The sequence below is a fragment of the Dichotomopilus funicola genome (genome assembly GCF_033296635.1).
Source record: "Dichotomopilus funicola strain CBS 141.50 unplaced genomic scaffold C8A04scaffold_15, whole genome shotgun sequence".
Classification (NCBI taxonomy): Eukaryota; Fungi; Ascomycota; class Sordariomycetes; order Sordariales; family Chaetomiaceae; genus Dichotomopilus; species Dichotomopilus funicola.
In genome coordinates, this window is record NW_026944036.1 from 77279 (window position 1) to 101907 (window position 24629).

A 24629-nucleotide genomic window follows, 5' to 3' on the forward strand; every position below is an offset into this window, starting at 1 on the left:
ATACCGATCTGAGATCAACCCACGTACGTATCAAGCGTCTCATCTAACTGATCTATTGACAGCCTTATGAAAGAATCATCATATCCAGTTGTCACACAACCTCCTCTCTACCCCCTTCCTCATCCCCCCACCCCTTCCACTTCACAAACCATCTCACCCCATACACCAACCCCAACAACACCGGTACCTCAATCAACGGCCCCACCGTCGCCGCCAGCGCCTGATCCGACTGCGGTCCATACGCCGCAACCGCCACCGCAATCGCCAACTCAAAATTATTACTCGCCGCCGTGAAACCCTGTGTAACCGCATACCCATACCGCCATCCCAGCCTCCGCGCCAACACCATTGTCACGCAAAACACCACCGCGAAATACACCACCAACGGCGCCGCCACGCGTACCACGGATACTACTTGGTGCACGACTCGTCGGCCTTGCGAGGCGAAGAGCACGAGGATGGTGAAGAGGAGGCCGATGAGGGACAGGGGGCTTATGAAGGGGATGAAGTGGGTGTGGTATCGTTTCTTGTCCTTGTCGGTTCCGCGGCCGAGGAGTGGGAGGAGGGTGAGACGGGTGAGGATGGCGGCGGCTAGGGGGATGCCGAGGAAGACGGCTACGGAGGTGGCGACGGTGGGGTAGGTGATTGATGCGGAGGAGGTGGTGGAAGAGGGGGGAGGGTGGGGGTTGAAAACGCGGATGAAGAGGAGCGAGAGAGGGGCGAAGAGGATGATTTGGAGGAGGGAGTTGATTGCGACTAGGATGGCGCAGTAATCGCCGTTTCCGCCGGCCTGGTGGGGAGGATGTGTTAGGCTTTCTTTCTTTTGGTTTTGGGGAGGGGGCCGTGGTAAGGGGGAAGACATACTAGAGAGTTCCAGATCAATACCATGGCGATACACCTCGCTATGCCCACGAGGATGAGACCCTCACGTAGGTCCTGTTGGTCTGGTAGAAAAGCCCAGGCGAGACCAAGCTGTGAGTATTAGTTCGGTCGGTCGCTTGAAGCCGATATATCTGCCCAGCCCGGATAACCACATACCATAAACAACGGCGCTACAATCCAGTTGATGACAATGCTGAACCCCAACTGAATCCAGATCTCCTTCGTTCTGAACACCTCGTGGAGTCTCTCGTATTGTACCTTGCAAAGAATTGGGTACATCATGACGAGAAGGCCGATTGCTGGGTTTTAGGTATTAGCATAAGCACGCGGGAGTTGGCCTTATCGGTTTCGGCTTACCAATGGGCAATGAGACACCCACAAATGTCCCCTTTTGCAGAGCCGGGCCGACGCCATCAACGAAATTTCCCAGGAGAATTCCAATGAGCATGGCTAAAAAGATCCAGACGGCGAGATACCGGTCGAGGAAGCCGAGGGAGCTGAAGGCGGACAAACTGGCGGGTCGTGGTTCGCAGCATGATGCCTCTGGGGGGGTATGTTCGGGTTGCGTTTTCTCGGGATCATCATGGTTTGGGGTTTTGGAGCTGTTGTTGTTTGGTGTGGTTTCTGTGGGATTAAACCTTTTCTCCGTCTCGGGTTGCGATGATGGTGGGTTGGAGGACGCCATTGTTTACACCTGAATTTTCCAAGTTTAAGTGATTGTGTTGTAGGAATTTGTGGGTGGGTATGGCAGTAGTTTTGTCAGAACGGGATCGTAATTCACCACAATCTTGACCAGCAAGTAAGTGAAGTAAGATGATTGGGAGCAGTTGGAAGAATTACCTTCCGCGACTTTAAAATTTTTGATCATATTGTGTCTAAATTAGGTGTTGAATCTTTTTTGGGCCGTTGCCAAGGGTTCTCAAGTCTGGGACAGAGAGCTGCCGAGGCCCATTGACCAATCATAATGAGGCAGTGACATCCTCTTTTCTCGCCCATGCGCTAAGATATCAGAGTTCCTGTTGTCTTTTACACAACCCAAGTTTTTCAAAATTTCTTGAAGAGTTCGTCGGAATTTGACTTCGATGTTAAGTGACTAATCAAAAAAACGCCGGCTGAGTAAATAAGTGCAAAATAATTGGAAGAGTCTGGTTGTACGACGAGATATAATTTGCACATTTATGGATAATTAATGAAACATGACTCTATCAACACTTACGGACCACCTCGAATATCGGAAAGCAGCCAATGTCTGTTGCTTCCTGCTCCTGTCTCTCTTGCCAGCTCGGAGTAATTCTCATCTCAGGATCGTGAAATTCAGCGAAGCTGTCTCGCATGGCTAGCTGATGAAAAGCGAACCCAAGTCACCGCTGTTTACAAAGCTCAACCACACAACGAGGGTCAGAAGAGACGATGCTGCATAAATTCTCCGTGGCCTTACCAAAGCTCATCACGTCAACGCCGGGTGGGTTTCTCAGATGACCCCACAGAAAAGATTTGCGAGACAGTCGGTCGTGTCGCTCAGGCGGGCAAAGGTGTGCGGGAGGTTTTACTTTTCAGGGTGTTTACTTCAGGGTGGTTTGGGCCGTGGGTCCCGGATGAACGGTGTGTTGTGCCTGTGAAACGGGACAACAAGGCTTTTAGAGGCAACAACACTCGGGAGGTGTGTGAACACCTTCCCCCGGAAGGGAGAACCCGTAAAACAGGTCGGACGTGACGAGTTAGTGAGCGAGCATTCGGGAGAGCTGAGCCCGAGGTGGCGGCCGGACAGAGGACCAGGCTGACTGAGACAGCTCCAAAACCTGCGCGATGCCTTGTATCCCCCGGAGCCTTCTTCTCGAGTGTTTCTCATGCAGCCGGCCGACCGGCAGTTTTGGAGGATGACCCGGAGATTGGGGGGAGGTGGTTACACCACAGACGGATTGATGCTGTACATGGGTGACACACGGTGATACAGAGCAAGGAGCATTGCCTGGGAGCCGAGACCTGGGCTGGGAATGGGCTGGTCGATGGCTGGCTGGCCGCGTGGTTTCCAAGGCTGGGTCGAGGAGGACGACAAAACATTCGGGAGGAGAGTGTGCGCGCGGGTGAGGGGCAGACACACATACGTAAGCTTGTTGACGACATCCCGACGGACCTCCCCCAAGTTGTTCCCTTGGAGGTCTGGTGTCCGATTTTGACTTCCCTCCACCCATTCTCTCCACATCTCCCAAACACCTCCACCATCGAACGTCGAAAAGAGGAAGAAAGACAGCCGGAAGAAGCTCCTCGGCTTGGCGTAGAATGGCGTGCAGGCGAAGGGTCGCTAATGCACGGAAGGGGAGCGGTTGGGCCGGCAGCAACCGGATGTTTACCGCCCCTTTTTCTGCTTCTGGCAGCGACGAAGTGGATCACCGGCGGTGTTGAGCTGTCTCTAGAGGTGGGGTGGAAAAGGGACCCTGAAACCGTCAACACCGTTTTTGAGCTCTATGACAGAGAGGGATTTGAGGGCCTCATCCGTGCTTTGACGCTTTTCTCTTTTTAGAGTAAGTTGACGGCGTCGGCGATGTGTTTGACCCCCCGCGTGGCGTCTGCCAACGCACCATGCAGGCGTAACGAAATGGCAAGAGACCAATATAAAGTAAATAGAAGACGTACTACATTTGAGACATGACGAGCGAATTGAGTTGGAACTGCGGTCCCATTTACCTTGAATCTTTTGACGCCGTCCAGGTGGGTGGTCAACAGGTGGTCAACAGGTGGTCAACAGGTGGTAGTAAGATGTGCTTGTCGTGTTCGGTCATCGGAACGATAGCCTTGTTGAGACAGTCGCACCCGGAAGTCGATTTCGGGGACGGACACCCAAAGCTGCGGGTTTCGGTGGGGGTTCCCCACCCCTTTTTTGGGCTTGCAAAGGCGAGCCTTTGGATTTTTCCGGTAGCGAGCGAGGTTCCGGTTTGAGGATCTTCGATATGGGGCGATTTGCCGAGGCCGGAAAACCCGCTCTCGCGACACGACACTACTATAGTACACTACGCTCGGCGCGAGGTTCCTCGACCCGGGAACGGCGCCCGAGCCCACGTTAGTTTAGTCAGTTAGTTACAGGATCGATCTCGCCTGCTTGATCCGCAACCGCAACATGTCGAGATGGCCTCACCGCGCATCTCCCGTTCTCCATCTTCCTCTTTGCGCCGTTTTGCAAAAGTTCCCGAAGGATTTGCTCTCCCACTTTGCTATGACGGAACGGTTACTGGATGCGGGTTGTCCTGCAGCTAAAAAAGCTGAGCGCGTTTGCCACGTCGCAGATTATGAGCAACGATCACGATCGAAAGGACGGGACGAAGATTTCCAGCCCTTTTCGGCTTCCCCTCCCACGCATCTCCCTCCAAGCCCCGTTAACGTCGCATCTGCCACGAGGGTGGAGCGATCCACGAACCGCCTGGCTCAGCTCGACCAGCATCTCGCCTTGGCATCCGGCTCGCTGAGCGAAAACGGGAAGGGCTGAAGCGTCTTTCATCGACCTGTGTCGAGCTTTTTTCGCGATCATCTGGGGTTGGCTTCCTCCACGTTGCCGACCGACTGGCGGGCCGCTTGTCTCTGGCTAGGTTGTTTGGGAAGAGGTCGGGCGGATTCGCCGGACTGGACAGCACGGTCGTTTTGAGGAGGTTAGGCTTACCAATTGTTTTTCTTTGCTTGGAGTGCTGCAGCTTGCGAGTGGTGTGCCCCAGTCGATGGATCTTCTCGTGCAGGTTCCCGTGCAAGGCGACCGACGAACGGCATCGACACGCTCTGTTGCTTCTGTGACGGCCCCTGGCAAGCCCTGACGCAGTGTGTCTTTTTAGCCCGTTCTGACCACCGCCAGGAACACCCCTCCTCACCGCCCGGTAACGTCCTTCGTGGCTTCCGTCTCTGTGTAACTCCCCGCCCGGTGTGGCCGTTCGCAACATCCCCAAAGAAACACACATGGACATAGACACCCCGCCGCGCCGAGTCCGGGTTGAGCTTCCAAACCTCGAATGGCCATCCTACATCGTAAATTACCTGTTTTTGAATTGGTCAAGCGCCTTGCTCCAGCAACAAGACTGCGCTCGCAGCCTTGCCCTAGCCTCGAGTCACATGGGTTATCCCAGCCAGCTGTGCCAGCCCGTGATAAAAGATGCAGGAATCATCAGCGTTCATCAACATACGGGATCGCACTCCCCGATTGCGCCAATTCGCGCTCGGCGGCCATCATCAGGGGTTCGGCCGGCCGGTCGGTCGCCAGTGTGGCAGGCCGACGGTAACACACACGCCATTCATCCCACACACCCGAGACGGTTTCTCCGGAATCAACCGCCCTGCGATCGCCCATGTTAACTGCCTTCATGGGACGACTTGTGTTGACTTGTGTGAAGCCGAATTGCACTAGCGTAGCGCCCGTGCTGCCGCACACCGATGCGCTGGAAGCAATTGGCCACCGGAGGTTGTCTCGTCCCAATCTGCGTCAACAACGCGGTCAATCTGTGAATTTTTTTTTTCCCTCAGAGGAGCCCGCTGCGCGCTGCGCGCCCCTCTCCCTTGACGCCCCTCATTCTTGACACCCCTCCATCGATTCCCCTGGAGCTTTCCCCTGGAGCCAAGCCAGGAAAGCGCGACCGCCAAAGATCTCCACCGAAGCGCGCGGCGAGTCAAGGAAAGACCTACCTGAACAAGGCCATCAAAGTGGGCTGATCGGGTTCATCTCACCTTTTCTATCCGTGCTCTTTTGCGTGTGTGCCTGCCCCTTGCACTTGATCCGTATTAAACTTGATGTGCGCCTTCCCAATCGACCCCCTTCCCCATCCCCCACGCGCCTTTGAACTCGACCTGTTTCTCTCCGTCCGAGCCTCCGTTTCCGATACCTACCGTAAATCCAAACATCCCTTCCAACAAATTCATCAAAGCCTCCAAACAACTGGAAAAGGTCTCCGAGGCCAGGTGTTGCGAGCCACAGCCATTTGTTTCGCCGATATTCAATATTTTTTGAGATTTGCGTATGCCTAGCAGCACCACAGCGTCATCACTTCGATAATCCTTATCTTATTCCTCGCCCGCGCCAGGGGGTGATTCCCGTTCCAGAGAAAATGTTCTGAGTGTGGATCGGAACCCAGCAGCGTCGCAGCAACAGCTTTTTGATCGAAGAGGCAGAATTCCCTGATTGCAACCAACAATTCGGTTCCCGGCTGAGGCGGCAGGCAAAGAGCACCGTCTTTTGCCCCCCAACACCCTCGTCCCTCAACGTTGCACCGCTCGCAGCGCTGAAGCAGAAGCACCACCAGCAGCACATCAACATCCCTGCCTGCGTCTGCGCACGCTGTGTTGTGTTGTGCTGTGCTGGGTTGTGCTGTGCGGTGTGCTGTGCTTTGGCTTACGCCGCCCGCAGCTCCCTTCCTTTCCGTCCCATCTTGCGCCCAACGCGGGCCCTTTCTCGCCAGGTCCAACCTTGATCTTCGGCCCTTGGTCTTTTAGTTCTGAGTCCGAGTTCTCGGTTCAGTTCCTGCTTTCCCTCTTCCCGGCAGAGCTGAGGAACCAACAAGCGGACGAACCACTGGAGACCACGACCGAAGCCGCCTGCTGTGTTGTGCAAAGAGTCTTGTTTTGGGCGTCGACTGTGTCTGTGCCATGCAATGAGTGGTTCAAGTATTGCGGTGGCCTCACGGGCTGTCGAGTCCAGAACGATGTCGCCCTTCCATGCCTCCCACCCACCACCACAACCACAGAACCGACCGGTGCTCACCGGCCGTGCCCTGCCCAAACCCCCGCCTTCCGCTTCCAGCCTGGATGCTGCTCCGGTCGATCACTCCCCCGGTTTCAAGAGCCTGCCGCCTCTGCCAGGCTTGGCCGCTTTTGATATCCCGTCCTTCGACCTTGTCAGCGAGTTCGAGAGATCCTTCAGCTTCTCCTCCGCATCCTCGGAAACCACCGCCAACGCCGTTGTCGCAGCCCTTGCCGAGAAGCACAAGACCACCACCACAATCACCACTATCGCAATCCCTCAGCGGCCCGCCACAGCAGTCGACAGAACCGTCCAGGTCGACTTTACAGGCCAAAACGAAGCCGTGGGCGAAACGGTAACCGGTTCCACAGTGGTGGGCGGCCACGCTCGCAACAGGAGCAGATCAATGGTCGACCGTCCACTCTCATGGCTTCCGGGCTCCAAAACCGCCCCTAGTGTGGTGGTTACGGAGGAGCAAAGCCCTAAGCGACTTGCAAAGCAGAATGTAGCGGCTTCACAAAACGGCACGACACCAGCAGGCAAGCCATTGGAAAGATCGCGGACCGTGGAGTCGTTCGCCGACTTTGCGAGACGGTCTTGGATCTCGAAATCGAGGTCGCCTTCGCCCCCAAGCAGCAAACCGGACAAGTCGCGGGGCACCGCGGGCCGCACTCTCTTTGCTGAGAGCTCGGCGACCACACCCGCCAACACCGTTACCGCTGCCGATGCACCGAGCGGCAAAAAGAGCGCGCTAAACCGGGCCAGTATCTACCTGACGAGAATAAAGCAGAAACCCCAGGCCGTCTTTTCTCGAAATTCCGCGTCTACCACCAACAAAGCCCCTGCCGAGGGGGGCCAAGCAACAAGCGACTCCGAGAGCGTCACCCCCACACCCTCGAGCCTCAGCCTTCCAAGCCCGGTGCTCCCCACAAAGAATGCTTCTTACAATAGTGTCAGCTCGTCCACGTCTCGTGCATCCTCGCAGGCTCCATCCGTCGATACCGAGGCGGATACCGACACAGCGACGGCTAGCAGCACGTCCGAGATTGCATCTCACTCGACCGTCGAAACCAACCTAACAATGCCTCACCCGACCTCACGGGACCCTCTGTGGGCAACCTACCGCACGCTCGACCTGGAGTTCTCGAAATTTGCCAGCAAGGGCTCGACTACAGGGCGAATGAGTGTCGTGCGCGCCATCCTAGTGCCCTTTTTGCGGAGCACGGCATACCACCCGTCAAACTCGAACCGGTCCATTCTAGCCGCCGAGGACGTCGACCGCCGAGCGACCATCTTGAACAAGTGGTGGAATGGCCTTTTGGCGATGCTTATCGGCGCCAATTCGAGGCTCCCGTCCGGGTTTGGCCAGGGTATGGCGGCTCTCGGTGTGAACTTCCCAGTGTTGCAACCCGTGGCAGGCGTGGATCGCCCGATCCTGCTGGAAGCGACCACTATGATCATGATGCGCCCGGAGTGGAGGGCTTGCACAAGCCAGTACCAGCCCCTGGACGAACGCTGCTCGCAAGAAAGGGTCCGCCCCAGGTCGGGAACGCGCTCGAGCGTGGACACCGACCCCGATTCGCTGCTTGCTGAGTCGGCCGAGCACAACATCCGAACCATGTTTGTTGCCAACCTCACGACGCAAATGGCGCTGGTTGTCGACAAACTGTCGCTTCGGCACGCGCCGATGAGCTTGGTCAATTGGTGTGGCAAGGCGTGTGCCTACGCTTTCTTCTTTGTCCCGGGCGTTTCGGACGTTCTTGTTCGGCTGTGGGGGTTGAATGCCGATCTGCTGCGCAGGGTGGCCGACGAGTTTGGGTTGCCGAGGAGGAGCAAGGGAGAGAGTGACGATATTGTTGCCCTGTTCCCGTCACACATGCACAAGCTCGGCTGGTCCTCGGTCAAATCCCTCGGGGATAAGTTGCGAGTGGCTGCGAAACTGCCCCTCTTGCTTGCCAAAATTCACTGGCACGGCCCTTGGATGTCGAGGTGGCGTGGCGGGGATACCGACCTGGTGTTCATCTTCTGCAAGTATTTTTACATTCTTTCGCAGGACTTCATGCCAGAGGGTCTCCCGCTCGTCGAGAAAGCGAGGTCTCCGGCGTTTGTGCTGGTCCATGCCCAGTTGCTGTCGATTCTGGACAGCACCATCTGCCGCCAGGCCTCGCTCGATGCTCTCCTCGGGCCACCCCTTTCCGACACTCTCCACGGGGCGGACGCTGCCCTCACAGCACCGCAGCTTCCGAGCAACCTGATGAAGGGCATGGATGAAAACCGGCTGATAGTTTTGCTGAGGGACATGTTGTCGGATAAAGCTTTCGGGGTGTTCCAGGAAGTCAAGCAAACGTTTGCTGAGGCGTTCTTGGCTGTGACGAAAGCTGCTGCAAAGCGGACGCCGCGGTTCGAGCACGCATCGTGCTTCATGTTGTGCGACTTCCTCGAGGAAGCCCTCCTGGCCCTTGACACGTTCCAGACGACCGTGAACACCAGCATTGCAACATCACCGATGGAGGGCAGTGAGCCCTCCGATTATTTCACAACCCCCAGCAGCCCGACCAAGGCCATCGACTGTGTCGATTGGCCGTTCTGGTTTGACGTGGGCAAGATAATCATGGACTCGAACAACACCATGTCCGAGATCCGCATCTTATCCTTTCTCTATTCAATGTGGGATTCTATCACGGCGGACCCCGCCCGCAAGGAGGCCGTCTGTCTCGACTGGTTGTTGTCTGATGAGATCTTTGCCAAGTTCTTCAGCCACTGGTGTCCGATGGTGCGAGCCTACTACATGCGCTTGCTGTGCTGGCGGATTTGCAGAGACGCGGGGAGCTCTAACGAGGTAGACGTGTGAGTCGACTCTTCACCTTTTGCTGTAGCGCTGTAAAACATCAGAGCTGACATGTAGTGAACAGAAAAATCTTCCTTGTTGTGTCACAGCGGTTGAGGACGGTCTGGTCACACTACCTCTGGCTTAGGCAGGACGCCGAGCTTAAAAAACGGGTGCACCCATCCACAGCGCCCGCGTACCCGGCACCGGGCAAGCGGTTCTTGATCATTCGCAGCGAGGTTCACCCCCCGCAACCCTCACACCGGCTCGGCTTCGACTCATCTGGCACTTTCCCACCTTTGGACTCGTTCGACCACATTGTGCCGACCCAGGTTAACAACGATGACAGCTCGCCCGAGAAGGAGAAGGCGGACGCGAATCTCTCTTTCAAAAAGAGATGGTCACTGCTCGGCAAGGTGCTCCCGTTCGGTCCAATGCAAGAGGGGCCAAAAGAGACGAAGCGCACTTGGGAAGAGGAGCTGGAACAAGCTCGCCGCGATACCGCCGCATCTCGGTTGACAGCCCGAGGTGGGAAGTGGAATGCCTCGCACCTATCAGCCCCGCCCACTCCGCCGAAGCAAGGGCCTTCAGGCGGCGTGACGCCATCCTCGAATTCGGTGTCGTCGGTTGGGTCGGTGCCTACTTTTGATGCTACGACGTTTGTCTTCCGTTTCACACTCACCTGGCAAGCCGGTCCCGGGGGTGGGCCAATGCCGTGCCCGCCTAGCCGCGACCGTATCATCACGCGGCCTCGCCTGCCTGCGCCCGCGCAGTCCCGGGTTAGTGTTCGCACAGCTGGCCAGACCAACGTTTCGGCGACAAACGGGTCCTTACCTTGCCGGAGCGACAGCCCACCACCGCTCTCGCCTGGAATGCCGCCCGAGACGCGCCGGGTCAGCGGTTTGCTGCATACGGGATTGATCAGCGAGGCCCGGAACGCCCGGCCCCTATCGATGATCGATAACGGACCTCGCAAGTCGTTGACCAAAGACAGTGAGAAGCGGTTGTCGTTGAGCATCAACATTGCGCCACTACGCTTGGAGAACGACCACGACAACGCGGGTGATGCCGAGAAGGGATCCGATGGGCGAAGTGTGCAGTCCCCGGCCAGTATCGTGGAGTTCAGCGGTCTGGATACGGATTCGACCACACCTTTGCCACTGCCGGCTCCAGCGGTCCTTGCTGAGCGCCCCACGGGTGTCTATGCGCCTGCGGCTGTGTACGCCGGGCGGGCTCTTGCCGAGTGGGCACTAGTGGTGAGCGAATGCAATAACTTCGTGGACCGCCGACGTGATGAGGGCGTGCTGGGTTTGAGCGATGTTGAGGTCCCGACGCTGAGCGTCGATGGCCTGGGAATGCGAGCGCGCGGTTAAGCTGCGCGGGAAAACGGACGGATGGGTTCAAAACCGTCGTTCGATGCCCCGGCCGGCTGGCCGGGAGTGCATATGGAGTTTCACGATCTTTAACCATATGATTTGTTGTTACAAGCCTTGGTCAGGCCAAGACGCCGACGAGGCGTGAAGGAGATACCCCGGATATTTGGATGCATCTGGCTTTTGGGAGCGCCCCGCAAAGACACATACACTTTTCCACCATTACCATATCATGATCGCCGATCGCAGAGGTTGATCGGGATCATTTGTTGATTACTTTTATGCGAACTGGACGGCCGCAGGACAGGGAGACAAGCAGGAGTGTCATCATCATCATCGGCGTCGCTATCATCTCACTTTTTCTTCACATCATTTTCAGCATCTGCATCTTACAGCATAAGCGACAATCAATCCTTCTAATCGCATTTCTTCCATCCAAGGGGACTTTTGGAGATTGGCATTGGGGAGAGCTGGCACTTGATTATTGAACATACACACCACGCGGCCCATTATCATCGCTCAGGGTATGGCTCAGGGGATGACCCAGAATAGGGGGGTTACGCTGTTTACACGTCGACCGTATATATACATTCTTCACAAAAATGGCCCCAAGCAGGATGGCCATGTTGCATTGCCGGCCTTGGTTTTTATTTTTTATTTTTTTCTTTACTCGTACCTCGTACGCGCTGTGGTTTACGCACGGAGAGAGCGAGAGAAAATGAGGAGCAGAAGACATCAAGTCAAGGCGTTGTGTTTTGGAGCGGCTCGGGAGCTTGAATTCTAGGATACGTGGGATTATTATTTAGAATGGGATGGATCCGTGTGTTTTTGTGTTCGTGGATTTCGTTTGCATTTGGTCTATGGTACTGGGGCGTTGATATCCTGTTTTTCTTCGTCTTGTCTTCTCATCTTGATTTCGATCGACTACCACTACTTATCTTATTTGGGGTAATGACAATACTTAATGAAAGCGGAAAAAACTCTTTTTCTTTTTGAGAGAAGAGTTGATATTCACGCTTTGAGTTACAATTATTTGGGCTTTTTTGGTTCTTGAGTTTGGTATTGCTACTGCGGATATTTCCCAACCCAACGAAAAGCGGCGTTCTCCTATTCATAATCTAGTTACAATGTATACCCTCGGCACAATACGATGTGGGATCGGGCGGTTTCCCACTTTTGCGTTGTTTGTTCGTTTCGGTCAGCGCTAGCTGGGTTGAGTGGTCATTCCGTGTGTGTGCGTGTGTGTCCAGCGTCGGCGGGTTGGAAAAGGGGCGATGGCGATGATACATGATGATAAGCTTGGAGCGTGCGGCGTGGTGCGTGGTGCAGGAATGGTTGGCTAGCTATGTGGGCTAGAAATTTGGTCCTGTACGTAGATAAGGGATTGAGTCGGTTGTGTGGGGAGTCGGGTAACTGCGTAAGGGGTCCAGTCAGGGTTGATACATATGGACTACTAATTGGAAACGTAAAATAATTGAATGGTAGAGCATTAAAACCCAGCCTTGGTGCATTTCTATAGATAAATACCAGGAGGTCTTGTTTCTTCTCCATGTCGAAATAAGGATGAGGCAACGTTGATCAAAACTGTGCCCATCAAAAGACATATTGGAATACGCGGTCAGCGTTGAGTGTCTTATCTGTGGTGTGCTGCTCGTGATTTTGGAGTTCGTGTCGTTGTAGAAAGTGAAGCGGGAATAGAGTGCAAGCATCAGTTAAATAGGGGGATGGCTGCCGTGCACATTGAAGGGCGCTAGAGAAAACACAGGATAGATATCAGGACCTGGATATGGACAACGAGTAATCCAACAACTCCAAAGCCACCATCCTGGCTACTATGTTAGATCCGCGATAATGAAGGAGAGTGGCTTGTGAAACAGCCGATACGGAGTCCTACCTCCCGAGTTTGAGCCAGATCTTCTCGGGCCGAAAGTGCATCCTGTCAGTCTCGATATTGTCCGTAGCAAGGGAGGGAGTACATAGTAATGTCATGGGTCCGGTGATACATACCCCGGCGTCAATCCGGTCTCACTCGTGCACACCATAGCAGGGGATCTGTGAATGAAGTCGTAGGCTCATAGGATAGGTGACATGAATGTGACTCCCTGCTTTGCTTGATTGTTCGTTCAATGGGTTGATGGGAGTGTGTCGAGCCCGATGGTAGCCGGGTCCCCCGCACTCATTGGATATCACATCACTTTCTCAATCAAGGTCACGTCGCTTACTCACAACGCAGCAGCGAGAGAAATTTGGGACGAAGAAGTGGAAAGATTTTTCCTTTTTTTGAGAGGGAGGGAGAGAAAGAGAGAGAGCAACAGAGATCTATTCATTCATTCACCTGTGCCATGGTAATTCGATATGCCCGTCCGTAATGAACATGAATGTCGTCTCCGTAACAAGCCATCATCTCCATATCCCCGCCTCCCGGGGATTATCCCCCATCTCATTCATGTATGTGTGATGCAACGATGCGAGTACGCTCATGCCTTTCTTCCGTCCCGCGCTCCTAGCCCTGCTAAACCCTTGCTATGGAGATAAATGAGGAAATGGGAAAAATATGCAGAGGTTGAAAAAATGAAATTTCGCCATGTCGTGGTCTATCAGTAACACGTTGTCATAGATATTCACACCCGTAACGCCTGTATCGTTTTTCGTCCGTTTTCTTTTCTTTCTCTCTCTAAACCCAAAGCAGGCCCTTTTTAAGCCCCGTTTGTTCCGTTCGACCCATTAACACCATTCTCCGCCTCTGCTACGGCCTTCTCCAGCGCCTGAAGCACATCCCGCTTCAGGTCCTCCGCGTCCTCGACACCGCAGCTGATGCGGACGAGATCGTCGAAGACACCCACAGCCTCGCGCTGCTCGCGGGGGATCCCCGCGTGTGTCATGCTGCTGGGCACCTCGACGAGCGACTCGACGCCACCGAGCGACTCAGCGAGCGTGAAGATGCGCGTGTACTGGCAGAAGCGCTCGGCCGCGGCGTGGCCACCACGGATGCGGAAGGAGAGCATACCACCACCCATGCCGGCGCGGTGCTGCTTGAGGGCGATGGCGCGGTGTGGGTGGGAGTCGAGGCCTGGGTAGTTGACGGCCAGGACGTGGGGGCTGGCTTCGAGAGCGTGGGCGACTGCCGTGGCGTTGGTGGTGGCCTCACGGGCTCGCAGGTGGAGGGTTTTGGCGCCGCGGTGGGCGAGCCAGGAGTCGAAGGCTGACGGGACGGCGCCGAGAGCGTTTTGGAGGAAGGCTAGGCGCTTGTGGAGGTCGTCGGAATTGAAGGCGGCAACACCCATGACGACGTCGCTGTGGCCGTTGATGTATTTGGTGACGCTGTGGACGACGATGTCGGCGCCGTGGTCGAGCGGGTTCTGCACGTAGGGGCTCAGGAAGGTGTTGTCGACCACGACCATGATGCCGTGCTCGTGGGCCTGGGTAACGACAGCGCGGATGTCGACCAACCGCAGGGTCGGGTTGCTGGGGGATTCGATCCAGACCAGCTTGGTAGCGTCGGTGATGTGATCGCGAATATCAACCTCGATCTCGGGGGTGAAAGTGACCTTGACGCCGTGGGCCTTGGCGACTTGGGTGAAATACCGGTGGGTGCCGCCGTAGACGTCAGACACCGAGATGACGTGCGAGCCGGCAGCTAGCGACTGCAGGATGACGGTGGTGGCGGCGCTGCCGGAGGAGAAAGCGAGTGCGTGCTTGGCGTGCTCGAGGGCGGCCACCATAGTCTCGAAGTTGTTCCGGTTCGGGTTGCTGCTGCGGCTGTACTCGAACTCGCCGACTGGCTTGCCGACTGCGGTCTGGGCAAAAGTCGTGGAGAGCGAGATGGACTCGATCACGGCCCCGGTCGCCGGGTCATGCGGCGACCCGGCATGCACCGCCAGGGTACCGAAGCCGTGGACCGGCGACGGCGCACGAGGCGGGGTGGTGATAGGCTGGTCGGTGTGACCTGTCATGGCGCCGGCCGTTTCTTTTTTTATCTTCTTTTCTTCGGAAGCCGGAGCTTTACAAGGCCCGCGGATTGGGTGTGCACGGGGTTTGCAGGCGGCGACGACGACGGCGAGGGCTCTGTTTGGTCAATTGATGTCTTGTCGCGGCTGATGCTGAAGTGTTGTGGCACGAGGAACGTGGGGGTTTGGACCGTTGAAATATGCTGCAGGGTCCTTGGAGGGGCTGAGAAGGGGCGTAGGAGGGGTTGTGCGATTTATCCCGAGAATGGTGCAATGTTACAAAACCCGCAGACGCCTCTCTCAGATTTTCAAGTTATCGGTCCCTCTTGTTTAATTTTTTTTCAACCTCATACCTTTCGACCCCGCTCTCTCGTAACGGCGCGCCCTTCTTTTAACCACCAAATCCCTGACCGACGGTTTTTGGTGCCGCTCTGGAGTGGATTCGAGATGGTCGCACCTAGTTCCATGGCTTTCGGATGGCGAGCGCTGGATGGTTGATTGCTCATCTGGATTTCAAATCGGTGTCGCAATCAAATCGACCACGCAAACCAACTTGGAATTGTCGGATACCGGATGCCGTTGGTTGCAAACTCGCCGGTCTCTGCTGCATTGCATTACCTACACCGGCCGCATCTCACTGGGCGGATGTCGCCGCTGGACTTGGCACATGTCCATCTTTGTCGGAACGGCCATGGAGCGCATCCCGGAAAGGAAGCTGTTGACGAACGGGCGAGGACACGACTTGCGACACCGGCCCACACGTCCATCCGTATGCGTGTGCTCTGGCGGTCAACGTCCACTCGTTGTGTTGACTAGCAGGACGGCGTCGAACTTGCAGAACCTGAGAGCCGTGGCAAGCCGGAGAACATGGATCGGTAATCGGGTTTGACGATGAGATCATCTCGGGTCTGCACAGATCTGGAAGCCAATGGCCTCTTGACCCGCTCAGGGTCGCATTCCGAGACACCAGTTTTGCGGGGTGGAAGCGCGAGAGACGGCTGACAAACTCGTTTCAACCTAAAAATAGGGTCCATTGGCGGTGATGCGCTTGCTGACAACTTGACAAGACAGACAAGTTCAAGTGTGTTCGGTATTCTCGAGGTAGTCCGATGCGGAACGCACTGCTATCGGGAGACATTCTGAAGAAGTACACTATTTCGGGCAGGTGCAAGGGCCGTGTTCTCGGCCGTTTGGAGCCCTTAGCTGCGGACTCCACAACGGGATGCAGCAACGTTGACCAAAACGTGCATTGAAGGGCAGGGAACAAAACCCTAGTTGCAGCTCAAGAAAATAAAATAAAAGCTAAAGAAATGCCACATGCACAATTCTCTTCCATGACTATGTACTTGAAAGTAAACTGTGGCTGCTGTGGGATTCAACAACATCGCACCAAAAGGCTGCACGTGGGTTGTTATGGACTTGGTCTTGCCTGCCGCCGGGGTGTCGGGTCTTCCGTACTCCGTTTCTCTTCGGCAGTCCCCGCGCTGCTATTGGCTGGGCCCCTGGCTGCCTCGTCACTGCCTCAATGGCATCCACTGTTCATCTCATGGTCGTTTTCGCCTGCCAACCCGTGGCGCGTCGTTCGCTATTGTAGCCACTTGGGCCTCCTGTGCAGCGCGTTCGAGTATGGAAAACTGCGTGTTGGCATTGCAGGCAAACAACGCCGCAGACTGACAAGGCTCTCCAAGAACCCGAGAGTTGAACCCTGAAAAGGATCGAAAAGGGGGAAAAGAGGAACGAACCGAGTTCGAGCCGGAAGACACGTGGCGCAGCTCCCTCAACGGCAACAACAAGATCGCGAGTTAGCGAGGGCAGCGAGGGCAGCGAGGAGTGTGCGGAAGAGAAATGCCGCCACGACGCTCTCACAAAAAATCCCGGAGCGGTTGCCGGCGGTGCAAGTCGCGCAAGATTAAGGTAGGCTGGTTGCAAATGCGGAAGCACCGGACGAACTGGGACGGACGAGTGGCGTATTACAATCTATCAGTCAGGGAATCTTACTCATCTAATCATTCTGTGTAACAGTGCGACGAGGTCCATCCACGATGCGGCAACTGCGTCAAGCACGGCGTCCAGTGCGATTTTGAGAACCCCGAGGTTCTGGTCGAGCTCCAGACCGCTGCCGCCAACTCCGAATCGCCGTCCACGCCGGCCTCGACTATCAGCGCAAGGTCGCCCATCGCCCGTGCCTCGCGCCCGGCGCCCGGGTTTCTAAATGTTGCGCCGCTGTACCGAGCTCCGGCCACCCAAGCGGTGTCCCAGACTACGCCTCCGGGCCACCGGCTACTCGAATTGCGGCTGATGCACCAGTACACGATCATGACCTGCAAGAGTCTCACCTTCACAGCACCCGTGACGGAGGATATCTGGAAGATCACGGTGCCGAATCTCGCCTTCGGTGGTTCTCAGCACCTAGCCGACGCTATCCTCGCCGTGGCGGCATTGCATCTACGGAGCTTACGACCGAACGACAAGGAGCTCATCCGCGCATCCCACGCCTACATGGCCGCTTCTCTCGCCGAGTACAGCTCCGCTCTCACCAAGGGCATCAGCCACGAGAATGCTGAATCGCTGTTCCTTACATCGACCCTCATAGCCTTCCAGTCGACCGCTACGAGGGTGTTTATGAAAGATGAGGTCTCGGTTGGCGCTGGACACGACGGAGACGCCGAGGCCGGAAGGCGGCGAGACCATCCGTCCGGGTGTTACTCTATTCCATTCTCGTGGTTCCACTCGTTTCAGGGCGTCAAAGCGATCACCGCTGCTTCGTGGCAGTACCTGCGGGCTAGCCCCGTTGCGACCGAGGTAATCAACTCCCAAGCCGTCCTTCAGCTCGATTTCACCGCGGGACCGAAAACGTTCTTTGGGCATCTTCTCGACGGGCTAGAGGAGGAACTTGCGACCATGAGCGGCGCACCCAGCCCATCTTCACCGTCCTCGCCTCCCAGCTACCCGACTGCGGACCCTTCCTTCACACCTGCAAGTCCCGAACTCATCACTTCCACACGCCAAGCCTACCAACACGCCGTAGCTGTGCTCAACTGGGCGCACAAGATCCCGCACAAGGGCGCCCCCCTCGCATTTCCTGCCACCGTATCGCGCCGGTTCATCGAGTTGCTCGAAGAGCGCCGTCCTCGTGCTCTTGCCATCCTCGCCTGCTTCTTCGCGCTTCTCAAGTCCCTGGACTCCATCTGGTGGCTACAGGGCATGGCCCGCCGCGAGGTTCTCGGTGTGGTCTCACTTTTCAACTCCGACTTCTTCGGCCCCGACGCCTACCGTACCTGGTGGCCACATCTCGAGTGGGCGATGCGGATCGCTCTGTACGAGCCCCCTTCCAACAACGGCCCCACAGATGGTCCTGGAGAGCCGATCCCAGCGGAGATCTGGGGCGCAGATTGGTATGCTGAAGAGCAGGCGCTAGAGGAAGGCCAGCGCCGGGAGGGCGGGTATGTCCGGCATATTGAGCTGGTTAGTCAAATGGGAAGTGCCTTGCAGAGTATACCGGCGGTGCCGGAGTTTGTGCCTGTCATGGGGCCAAGTGATCAGGGGTGATGTTGCTAAGGGCTGGAAAGACATTATTCCTGAGAGAGCTGGTCGCACCCGAAGGGGACATTCGATAAACGTTGGGCAGTCCCGGTGCAGCTCATGAGATGGGAGAGGACCCCAGACGCAACGCTGCGGCTACTCTTCGGCTCCATGGCTATGAAGGCCCACGGAACAAGGGCAAGCTGAGATACGAAGTGGCCGGTGTCCGCGTGGGTCGGCCGCTTCACAGCAACTTCCCACGGGAGGGGGCCCCTAGTATACCGCCCCAAGTCCACCGAGGGGCGAGTCCGAGTGGCGCTGAGCGGGGGATCAGACACACGCTGAGGGACAGGTGACGGGGCGGGTGGTTGCTTGATCCGATTTAAACGATCGGCACTTAGGTCTCAAGCGACCAGAGCTAAAGACAAGCAGATAGACAACGAGAGGAGCAAGGCAGAGACATACGCGTTGGCCAGGCGCCAACGGGGCTAAAGATATACGGAGGACACTGCACCATATTGAGACTCAACATTAGCATAAATGTGTACAAGGTACACACACATATAACACATATAAGCATGAAAAAACGGATTTTGCGCAACAGAAACGCCGATTTTCTTCCGATTATTTTGAAATCAAACCTGTTCCTCTGCCGAAAACGCCCGCATGCATGTCCCCTCCTCAGATAATAACAAGAAACCAGAATTATCTTCCACCTCCGCGCAAAATCAAGCCTTCCTCTTCCTCGGCTGCGCCTCCTCCCCAACAACCGTCTCCTCCTCCTCCGCCTCTCCAGTATCATCATGCTGATCCCGTCCCCTCTTCAACCCCTTCATCTTCCTGGTCTGCAACTCACTCAAATCCAATTTGCCGGTATGGATCCGTCCAATCTTATCACCCATCAAATCAGTCGAGACGTTCTTCTTGGTTCTTTCGTCGCTCGCCAGACGGGGCCGGCGCATGGCTTCTTTGAGAAGGGTTTCGTCGGGGGGTTGCGATCGGCCGAGGCGGATGTCCAGGCGGGGTCCGTGTTCGGAGAGTTCGATGCGCGGGAGTTTTTGGGAGGAGCGATGCGTGCGGATTGTGTAGACGCGCAGGCGGAGGAGCGGGGTGGATTCGGGAGTTGTGGGAGTGGGATCAGAGGAGGAGGTGGTGGGCTCGTCGGCGGTGATGACGATGCAGTAGCGGAGTCCTTCGACGTCGATTTTGTCCGAGGTTTCGCCGCGGAAGAAGTCGAGGAGCATGGACTTGGCCATGGTGAAGTTGTTGGGGACGGGGGATTCACTAACAAGCGGAATATTAGTTAAGAATAAGCAATGGACGAAAGGGGGGGGCTGCGTACAAGGCCGTCCCGGCAAAGACCATCAGCGGCCGGGTGCCTACGGGCACCTTGTCCGTCTTGAACTGCGATATACTGCGGAATGAGTCGCCATCGATCGAGAACTCGAGCATGTCGAGGATCTTGTAGTCAAACGTGCGGGCGAAGGTGATGGTGTGGGGGCGCTTCTTGTTGCTGCTGCCGAAGAGGAGCAGGCTGCAGTCGTTCTTCTCGGAGAAGAAGGCTAGCGAGCTGGAGTCCTCGAATGGGTGGACTGGAGATGGGGAATGTCAGTGGGACTGGTTCTTGTTTCCTGTGGCTGTCGTGGAGGGACGAGAAGGACAGGGGCGCATACCGGGATTCTTCTTCTGGAAGCGCTTCGCGTGCACCTGCGTCAGGGCGTATAAGTCTCCGAGGGCATCTTGAGTCTGCAATTCGAAGTCTTAGTATGGCTGTGGATCCTCATTGGTTGTGTGAGAGCGATGGGCGACATACAATCTGGCTGCAAGAGGTGCCGCGCAGGAAGAGGGCCTTCTTGGGGTTCTCGACAGCCTTGGGGGCGCGCTTCTCGAGAGCACGCTTAGAGCGGGCATTCCGGGGTTTTCTGAAGAAGCAAAGGTTAGCTATGGAAGTCAATGCCTGTGGGGATCTTTGGAGTATCTCACATTTGACGAAGCATGTTGGCGATGGGTGCTGACAACGGAATGGTCAATCGCCTGCTAATTGACGGTTTCTCATGCGACAGCGCAATGTTGCTGAGAAAATCCAAGATGCGGCGTTATCGATAAGAAAAGTCGATGTGGGGCGTCTGATCCCGGGGGTAAGCCACAGGTCCACACCAGCCACAAGTCTCAACAACGACAACGACGACAAGCTTGATCATCAAGTTCTCAGGAAAAAACGCAAAATTTCCCAAATCAGTGATTTAAACGTTTGACATATTTCCCAAGTGTCCCAGAGGCATGAAAAACGTGGGTTTGGCTTCCGAATCTTTACCGTCCCAACTAAAGGACGGCACACCGAGTTTGTTTACTTACGACGCCACCCCCTTTTCGTATGAAGGAACTTGGTCTCATAGACAAGAAGTAAGTCCCACGGTTGGAGGCTGAGTACTTGCTGCTTCATGAGCTCAGATACTGCATTGCAGTGATTGTCAAGTTGTCCCAAGGGCAGGCTCTTTCAAGAGCCATGGACAGTGTTCACACATGAGCACGCTTTTCAGAGACATAACTACCGAGTCTCTAGAAGCCATCTATGTGTGCTGCGGTGAATATGTTCTCCTACGACATGCCACATGAATTCACATTTGTTGTCAGAATGATTAACTTGATAAACTACATGTCGAGCATACATTTTGTTGATTTGAGGCCCTGGAGTATCTACTGCTTTTACGCATGTGCTCCAACCAAGCCCCATCTTTCTCCCATGGAACCCATAGTGTTGATTTCTTTCAAGCTGAAGGCATTTGATGATCCCATTGTCGTAAATTTCTTACCGCTTCAACGATGGACCGACACACCGAGCCCTCATCCCTATGCCAGGTCCAACTTGCTCACGGAATTCGGGCCAATTTGCATTCATAGGCATTTGTCGACACCTAGCGAACGTAAATCAATACACTAAGTTTCACAAGAGTTGATAGAAAATCAGCTGGACTTACACGCCGAGACCTATTCCAGGGCATGGCCACTCGAACGACCATGCTGGACTTCAATCTCCGCCGGGACTTCCGTCACGACTTGCGAGATCTCCCACTCTCGCACAGCCGCTTAACACCAGCTGCCGCGGCTCGAGCCCACGACCATTGATCTAAATTCGGGTCTTGTGCCCTAATTATTTGGCGTTGGCAATAACCTTCCAACTCCAAAACAAAACCACGATCTTCCCAACTCTCTCTTCCCAGGTTGCGTCGTTCTTCTTCTCGAACCTTCACCATGCACAACAAACAACACGACAAACATCACGACAGCAAGAATCACAAGATTCACAAGAACAACAAAAACAATAACTTTCTCAATTCTAGTGAGTACAAACCTCTAAAGTTTACCAATTTTCTGGGCCCAAATTCAATCAAATCGCCGCTCGCCGCGTCGAGGCATCGAACCGCGTCGAGGAATCGAACACGTCGACGGGTCTTGGAACCGCAGCGAGTTCTTCCCTCACAACACCCCCAACTTCCCAGATCTACTCCCCAAACCTACTTCTAAACTTACTCCTAAACCTACTCTTCAAATCTACTTCCTAAACCTCTTCCCAAATCTTCCAATCCCAGATCCAATCCCAAATCCACCCCCTCAATTCACCACCCAACAGCTCGCTAACTTCCTCTCCAGAAACCAACCAACAAAAACCACCAAGATGGACGCCACAACCAAAACTCCGGCCCCTCCCCCACAGAGCCAGAACCAGAACAAGCGCGCCCGCCAAATCTCCTCAGCGCTGACCTCCCTCCGGGCCCTCCTTGTCGACACTGCCCCCGAGGATGGGCCAGACCCGTTGGGTCTGGTCAAGGACATGGTTGTGCTTGCTGAGCGGGTGTTGGAGACTTTGGTTGGTGTGTCTTCGGGTCCTGTTGTGTCGTCGTCCGTCCCTGTTGTGTCGTCGGCCTCGGTTTCGGTTCCCGGTTTGGCTGCTGGTCTGGGTTCGGCTCCGGACACAGTTCCGGTTGTCAAGGTTTTGGTCCACGATGTGGACGAAAAGGTGGACCATGGGAAGGACCACGGGGTGGACCATGGAGTGGGAGATGTCGCGTTGGGAGTGATGCCCCTCGCGGACATCACCAACCTGCCGGCCGAGGGTCCGGCTACGCCGCTACGGGCCGGCGACGATGCGGAGGGTGCGGCCACCACCACCGCTGCCGGTGCTGCCCCCGCTGCTGCTGCCGAGGAGGAAATTCGCCCGGCCGCGCCCACGCCCGAGCCCACCACCGCGCCCGCCACGCCCGCCGAGCCCGCCCAACTCCCCGCGTCAGCGCAGGGAGCGCCCGTCAAGCCGGGCACCCTCACCCCCCAGCCGGCCACCGACACATCCCAGTCGGACAAGACCGCGGTCGCGAAAGCGACCACCCCAGCCCCCGACACCACCATCCCCTCCCCCGTTCCCGTCCCTGCCGCCCAAGCGGCAAACACCACCGACGCCGTGCCCACCGTCAAGGGCAACCCCCACTATGCGGCCGGGGTCAGCGGCAGGGACTGGGACGCGGAAGCGGTGCGTGCCCACGTGGTGGCGGACATCGCGCGGGCCGAGGCGGACCCGGATGGGCTGCGCGGGTTGTGCGTGGTGTGTGAGGAGGAAGCGGGGGGAAGCGGTGGCGCCGGGGGGCACTGCGTGCGGTGCAAGGTGGCGCGGTACTGTTCACGGGGCTGTCAGGAGGCGGACTGGCCGGTGCATCGGAAGGTGTGTGGGGAGTTTGCGGGGGCGGTGGCGTATGGGGAGAGGCCGAGTGAGGAGCATCGGAGGGTGGTGTACTTTCCGATGAGGGGGTACAAGCCGGTGGTTTGCTGGGCGGTGTATCGGGAGACCGGGCAGGAGGCGTGGTTGGAGTTTGAGAAGGAGAATCGGGATTTGGAGGAGTTTTTGGGGAGGATGGGGTTGAGGAGGATTGCGCCCGGGAGGATGCATGCGCCGTTGAGCTTTGGGTATCCGATTCGTGACCGGTAGGTGACTGAAGAGAGAAAGGGAAGAGAAAATGGGGGGAAAGGTTTACTGTTTACTGACTGACATTTGGGGATAGGCGCATCGGCAGCATCATCAAGGTCATGGCGTACTCGCAGATCCATCCCAAGCGCCGCGGTATGGCCCCGGCCCTCGTGAACCAGAGCATCAACGCCATGAGCAAGCCTGGTTACATCCGGTACGTTGGCCCCTAGACATAACCCAACTGCTTACCTTTCCTCTGCACTTAGCTATCCCCATATATCTTGCACCGAACTGACCATCTCCCCCATCGCTTAGCCCCTGGTTCGGCCCCGCGGTCTTCTTCGCCGACGCGCGCTACCCAGACCAAGACGAAGCCGCAGCAGCCCCCAAGATCCGGGACATCACCCCCCGCGACGTGCACACCATCGCCCGGCTCCTCGAAGTCAGCGACGCGACCTGCATCGCCGAGCCCGCCCTCTACCGCGGCGATGGCACCACCCACGCGGCCGCGCGCACCGTCATCGCCGGCCTGCGCGTCAACGACCCCGTGGCCGAGCTCAACTCGGCCCTGGGCGTGACCGAGGTCTATGATATGACCCGCGTGCCTATGACGCCGGCGTATGGACCGGATCGGCCGATGGCCATGGCTTTTCATTTGGGCTTGCGCTGGTATGTGCGCCCGGGGAATTTTGTGGGTGATGATGGGGGTACGGTTAGGTGGCATGATGGGAGCTTGAGGTTTATTGCTTTTGTTTGTGATGTGGTGCAGGTGTCGGGAGGGGATCATCCTCATGATCACCAGCATCAACATCAACCTGATCAAGACGACAACAACAATGCCGACGAGACAACCAGCGAGAAGATGCTTTCGTACAACACCGTCTACGGCTACGGCCAGTTCGAGGCGAGCATCATCCTCATGCACGGCTCAGGCGAGCCCATCGACACCCACCACATCCTCGCCCTCAACGCCTACCTGGACGAGGCATACACCATCTCCAAGGGCGCGCCCTCGGTCGGCTCGTCCTCTGCCCCGGTCGTCTCGGAAGCCGGGTTCCGCCGGTACTGGGCCAGGTACTATAAAAAGCTCCGTTCATCGGACCCCAACGTGAGCGTACCGTCGCCGTATGAGTACGAGAAGAAGGGCGTTGTGGATGTCATTGGCGAGTATGAGCCCAAGGCTGTCATGGGCAGGATTCGGTCCGAGTTTCCAAAGGTTTGGGGGCTGGTGTGCTATACGATCAAAAACTTTAGCCCGCAGACGTTTGAGAGCGTGAAGCGGCAGCGGTTGATTGAGGAGGGCAGGAAGGCGATGGAGTGGAAGAAAGAGAAGGGTAGGAAGGAGCAGAAGAGAAAGGAACAAGAGAAGAGGGAGCAGGACAAGGAGAACAAGCAGGAGAGGATGGAGTAA

General features: G+C 56.3%; 6 protein-coding genes across 6 annotated transcripts; 3 read left to right on the forward strand and 3 right to left on the reverse strand.

Annotated features, from left to right (window-relative positions):
* Positions 1–91: 91 nt before the first annotated feature.
* On the reverse strand, positions 92–1567 carry C8A04DRAFT_35732 (arsenical-resistance protein Acr3; the record flags this gene model as incomplete). Its single annotated transcript, XM_062783277.1, has 4 exons — positions 92–790; positions 865–972; positions 1039–1181; positions 1240–1567. 4 exons carry the CDS (start codon positions 1565–1567, stop codon positions 92–94), a joined length of 1278 nt encoding a protein of 425 aa, XP_062638825.1.
* Positions 1568–6503: 4936 nt separating this feature from the next.
* C8A04DRAFT_10589 (uncharacterized protein) lies at positions 6504–10792 on the forward strand (the record flags this gene model as incomplete). Its single annotated transcript, XM_062776642.1, has 3 exons — positions 6504–6746; positions 6840–9439; positions 9505–10792. The coding sequence occupies 3 exons, from the start codon at positions 6504–6506 to the stop codon at positions 10790–10792; spliced, it is 4131 nt and encodes a 1376-aa protein (XP_062638826.1).
* A 2696-nt stretch (positions 10793–13488) lies between these two features.
* C8A04DRAFT_26709 (cystathionine gamma-lyase) lies at positions 13489–14745 on the reverse strand (the record flags this gene model as incomplete). The annotated part of the gene is made up of 1 exon (XM_062780017.1): positions 13489–14745. One exon carries the CDS (start codon positions 14743–14745, stop codon positions 13489–13491), a length of 1257 nt encoding a protein of 418 aa, XP_062638827.1.
* A 1839-nt stretch (positions 14746–16584) lies between these two features.
* C8A04DRAFT_35735 (uncharacterized protein) lies at positions 16585–18288 on the forward strand (the record flags this gene model as incomplete). The annotated part of the gene is made up of 2 exons (XM_062783278.1): positions 16585–16653; positions 16762–18288. 2 exons carry the CDS (start codon positions 16585–16587, stop codon positions 18286–18288), a joined length of 1596 nt encoding a protein of 531 aa, XP_062638828.1.
* Positions 18289–18989: 701 nt separating this feature from the next.
* C8A04DRAFT_26711 (Brix domain-containing protein) lies at positions 18990–20258 on the reverse strand (the record flags this gene model as incomplete). The annotated part of the gene is made up of 5 exons (XM_062780018.1): positions 18990–19545; positions 19604–19853; positions 19935–20007; positions 20075–20183; positions 20245–20258. 5 exons carry the CDS (start codon positions 20256–20258, stop codon positions 18990–18992), a joined length of 1002 nt encoding a protein of 333 aa, XP_062638829.1.
* Positions 20259–22339: 2081 nt separating this feature from the next.
* C8A04DRAFT_10618 (uncharacterized protein) lies at positions 22340–24629 on the forward strand (the record flags this gene model as incomplete). The annotated part of the gene is made up of 4 exons (XM_062776651.1): positions 22340–23235; positions 23313–23432; positions 23534–23987; positions 24021–24629. 4 exons carry the CDS (start codon positions 22340–22342, stop codon positions 24627–24629), a joined length of 2079 nt encoding a protein of 692 aa, XP_062638830.1.